This window comes from Rhamphochromis sp. 'chilingali' (genome assembly GCF_963969265.1).
Source record: "Rhamphochromis sp. 'chilingali' genome assembly, chromosome: 10".
Lineage (NCBI taxonomy): Eukaryota > Metazoa > Chordata > Actinopteri > Cichliformes > Cichlidae > Rhamphochromis > Rhamphochromis sp. 'chilingali'.
Genome location: NC_137937.1, coordinates 24579111 through 24584248, shown reverse-complemented (window position 1 = coordinate 24584248; position 5138 = coordinate 24579111). Strand labels below are relative to the sequence as shown.

General features: G+C 44.1%; 1 protein-coding gene across 1 annotated transcript; it reads right to left on the bottom strand.

Moving 5' to 3' along the window:
- Window positions 1-2533: 2533 nt before the first annotated feature.
- atoh1a (atonal bHLH transcription factor 1a) lies at window positions 2534-5138 on the bottom strand. Its single transcript, XM_080894587.1, has 2 exons — window positions 4505-5138; window positions 2534-4235 (listed from the first exon to the last, which is right to left on the bottom strand). Exons 1-2 carry the CDS (start codon window positions 4776-4778, stop codon window positions 3379-3381), a joined length of 1131 nt encoding a protein of 376 aa, XP_080750713.1. The 5' UTR covers window positions 4779-5138; the 3' UTR covers window positions 2534-3378.

Genomic DNA, 5138 nt, shown 5'->3' with positions numbered 1-5138 from the left:
CAACTCGGCTCCCCATATCTCATACAAAATGCAAGTGCCTTTCTTTTCATTAAAAAAAGTTGGGGAATGCACATTTTCTGAATATATTTATAGAAATGAGCACGAAGGTACACAAGCCTCAGATGCATTGACTGTTTATCATCCCAGGACTTCACTGGAACTTTTAAACTTCTTAATGCAGGAAAAATAGAATTAAAAAATAATTATTTCATTGATCCCTGCTGATTTAACCAGTTTGCACAAAACTTGCACCTTTTTTTCAGTGTTATGCACTGTGCATGATGCATTTAAGTTTCTTATTCTTTTGGCATCTGCACAGGTCGAAAATATGTTAAAGCAGTAAAGACAATGTGCAAAACTTACATCTGAGTTTAAGCTTTAGCCACAAGCAAATTAAGCTCTATGTGCGTTTGTTGTTCTGTTTCTACTTTTTGCTTCTCCTTTTACTCGCAGCAGTATCCACACGCGTCAGGGGCCCCATTCTCCCGAACTCTGTTTTTTTTTTCTTTCATAACGTCCATGCATTAATAATTAATGTGCCTGAAACAGCGAGACCTCCACCTGCCTACCAGCATCCCACCTGTTACAGATATGCTTTTTTTTAAATGTTTTTTTTTTTAACTTTGTATATGTTTGTTTATAGAAATTTTAACCCTAATGTAGCCGAAAAATTGTGTCGTTTTATATTAAGAAAGAAGTCAGCAAATTACTCTACCCTGCAAAAAATAAGATAAAATAAAGGTATTGCATTATTAGAAGTCGAATCCTGTGGTTTCTGCGGTAAACCATCAATTTAAATCCAAATAGCCTGTCATATTATAGAAACTCCTCGGAAAGCTCAGCGGTTGTGGGTTTCCCAGTTAAGCCTGAGTATTTGCATAGCCCATCAAACATGAATGCTTTAGAAATAAAAACAAACTGCTTCGCTTAAACATAAAGCGTCGGGCGCCACATTCTTTGTTGTGCGTGGATGTCGTTTTACAGCTAATCTCGTTTCATTTGTTTACTTATTTATTTGTTTTTATCTGATTCAGACAGCTGTTAACATTGCGCTGAATAACGAGAAGTGTCAGTGATTCTTTGAACCCGATCCTAGACCAGAATTTGAATACTTGTTGTGGCCTCATTCTAGTCGGTTACGTCTTAAACATCTCTGCGGGGGGTTGGTGGTTACACAGATGATCAGTGTTACTGTTCTGGCTCTTCTGTATCCATTTGAAAAAAAAAAATGTTTACGAAACTTGAGCTCGCTTCACCGCAAAACGAACTCGGCTCAAATTGCTGTCCGATCATACTCGGATACAGCTCTAGCTGCATAAATTCTTTTAATAATTTAACACGGATTCCTTATTATATTCCCCTTTATTCCCTGCCTTCGAGGGGCGAGCGCAGGGGCGCAGACTGCGATTGGCTCATAACAGTGGGTGGGAGACATAGCAGTGACAGGTAGCAAACAGGTTGCTCACCATCATGAATAATTTCGAAGGTGCCTATTTTGCTCCTCTCCTCTGTAGCAGGCACCTTTATCCGCCAGGGTTTTTAAGCATTGTAGTAAATAGCCTGAAGAAAGAGGGGCGGGGGTAGAGGGGACGACTAATTTGAGCCTGAGTCACGCAGCAGCCCAGGTTGCCAGAGCCCGCGCGAGCGGGGTGCGTGCGTTCCACGTGCGTGTTTGTCTAAGTTGACGGAAAGAAAGAAAGAGAAAGAAAGAAGCGGAGGCGAAGAGGTGTACACGTGTGTCAGTGTGTGCGTGTATGTGCGCGCACCCGTGTGTGTGCAGGCCTTTCTTTAATGGAGAAAAGTGTGTTCCCTCTCGAGTCAGGTCCTCGGGGACACGGTGGGGACCCGTGAGCGCTCACCAGCTGACAGAGCGTGCTTCACTGAGGCCATCCAACACCTCGGCCCACGAGCCTGCCAACAATAGCCTGAAATTAATGCACATTCCCCATTAATAAATCCGATATTCACCAAATGGACAGCGTGGCAAGAGTTCAGGAAAAAGGAAAAAAAAGTTTGTTTCAAGGAAGCAACAGACTGAAATTAATTAAAGCGAACTTTTCTGTGTTGAAGAAGTCGATCACTGCAACTTTGGAGCACAAGGTGCAACAAGCCAGGGGGGGCGCGTGTACCTGCAACATATGCGAGCGCGTGTTTACATCACATTACATAAGAGAAGCTCAAATATTAAAAGCGTCTATAATTAAACATAAATGCGTGTTTAAATTTGTTTTTTTCCTCCTATAGCTTTAGGGATAAAATCAAACTTCTTGGCCTATTTGTATTTGCCTAACTCATAAAACCTATGGAACCAAAACTGACGTTAACGTTATTTTATCGATTCAAAATTCGTTAAGGTTTATGCATTATATGCAAGAATTAGGCAATAAAACGTTTTGGTGCTATTTTACTTGGAACTTATCCATAGAAATAAAGAAATTATTATTATTATTATTATTATTATCATCATCATCAACAGGGTCACAGAAACAGAGACATGACATTTTCGTTTGCTTTTTTTTTTTATTATTTCCAAAATCAAATTAACATAACTAAGAATGGCGAATGATTGCTTTTTTCCTGGGGCAAATTTAACTTAAAAAAGCAAATCACATGAAACATGGGCTATGAGCAATAAATACATTACATACAAGAACAAAAACAGTTACCAACCAAAGAAAAAAGACACACAAGCTGATGTGAAGATAAAAAAAAAGAAAATACAAAAGGCGGCAGCAATGATGGCTACATTAAATAGGCTATTTGTATGGAGTTGGCAGCACTACACTAACAAACAAAGCAAACCTCTATTTTTATATTTATGGTGTGAAAACAAACAAACAACAAACAAAGCCTCTGGCTCTTATAGTTTAAAGTGCACATCGTGAACTTTTAAAGTTGCAAAACAAAATTCATTTTTACAAAAAAAAAAAACATAAATCACAACAAAACTCATTTCATAGCTACAAAAACGTATTTACATTATCAAATATAAGCAATTATCCATAAACTTGTGATTTTTTTGTGGAAGACAGCTTTTTGGTTGGAGGGACGTGGGAAATACCCGTGGCAGTGCTGCGCGCGACATGGCAGAGGGGTCTTCCAACCACGTCTCCATGGAGACTGAAAAATTATAGGATAGATATTTATTGGCAGAATCGAATTAGGCCTTACTCACATTTTTAAAAAAGATCTTTAAACAATGCAACATGTTAAATTAAACATTAAACTTCTTTTTCTTTTATTTGCAAAAAGCAAGAATTTCTCTTACAAACTCATTTCGTCAACGCAGGACTATCGCTATGATTGACACGTCTTATGGACATTACTTCACTGTAGGCTATAGAGAAACTTCGCTATACTGTGTCTTTATGTGGGAATTTAGAAGGAAATTGTGCGGTGATGGTGTGAGGGCAGCTTCAGTTCTGAAAGATCGTCTTCTTCACTCGAATGAAGCTCCATCGCTATTTCATCCGAGTCACTGAAGTGGGAGTGCGGGGAAAACTCTCCGTCGCTCCGGGGAGACGCTTTCCTCCCATTTGCAAACTGCGAACTGCCCGCCCGAGCAGATGCCGAAGGAGACGGGGAACACATCGCTTTTTCAACTCTAGTGGAAAACGAACTTTCGTCGAAGGAGGAACAGAAGGGCACCCCGCTGATGTGCACAGGTAAGCTGCTACCTGAAACGGGCGCAGGGTCCGCTGCTCTGCAGGTTGAGGGAGACTGAGAGGCCCTGTCCTTTATCCCGTCATAACCAGCGGTGGACGAGAGCATAATGTCACACTTTGGCGAGCTGGTGTTGTTGGAGATGTCGTTATTACTGCTGCTGCTGCTGCTGCTGCTGCTGGAGGAAGAGGAGGAGGACACTGGACCTTGGAGAAGCTCGGCGAGGGCGTTGATGTAAATCTGCGCCATCTGCAGAGTTTCATACTTCGAGAGCTTCTTGTCGTTGTCAAACGCTGGGATGACGCTGCGCAGCTCATCAAACGCATGGTTGAGCCCGTGCATTCGCCTTCTCTCACGCGCGTTGGCGGCCACTCTCCTTTGCCTTTGAATCCCATTGACAGGCTTGTGGGAGGGGGCTCTCTGTCTCACGGAGGCCTCCTCTTCGGGCCCGGTGAGGGTGCCTTTAAGGCGACACAACTCCCTGACTTTGAGAGAAGAAGACGTGAGGCTCTTGGCAGGTTTTCTGTAGCTCTGTGGGCTGGGATGGCCTGAGGAACCCGGGGAGCCAGTCTCTGAAAAATGAAAAGAAATTAAGCTACACTCTGGGTTGTGAAAAAAGCGTATCAGTACTATTTTAGACAATAAACTCGTTACAACTTTCCAACTGCGCAAAAAACGTTATAATTTACATAAAGGCAGCGCTCCTTCTGTTTATATTTAACTTCCAGAGCTTGATAAATTACATCAGTTACCACCAATAGCCCCTGCTGCCTGTTGCATGAGCCGGTTTTTAGATAATAAAAGCTGCTCAAAAGTTGCACGCACTGGTGCTGTTCCTCACCGTGGTAGGAGCCGGTACTCGGACATGGCGAGTGCCGCAGGTAGTCGGGTGAAGTGGCGTGTGCCGCACAGGTGCCAGAAGCGGAAGCCAGCCAGGCGCGTGGGTCGCTATCGCTGTCCACGAGCGTCAGCCCAGGTTCGTAGCGGGACTCCTCGAACTGTTGCTTCCCTCCCCTCTCCACCTCTCTGGGGCTCCCACAACTCTGCTGCCGCGAGTGCGTGGCCGGCGCCTCACGTGCGCATTTGCTCCAGCCCTCCACAGTTAGGACATCCATGATTCCCCCCAAGAAAAACACTGTGGAGAAAAAAGTTATCGGAGGCACGCACAGCTATGTTGTCTCACCGTGTGAATGTGAGTGTCGCGTGCGAGACTCCTTCTCTGGTGTCTCAAGGCGCGGCGTCGGTTTAAAAAGCGGCACGCGCCTGGAAGCCCCCCTCCTCGCGTCGGTCGCGTGTTGACGTCCAATGAGAAGTCTCGGTAAAGCCCGAGAGAGGCGATTATGACCCCCCGACGGTGGACTGTTTATGATAACGTTACAATTTAAGGGGGTGTTTAACACAAGGGAGGTAAGGGGAACCTCCCACAGGACGCACGTGCAAGTGATGACGGTTTTTAGGTGAAGAGCGTGGACGGG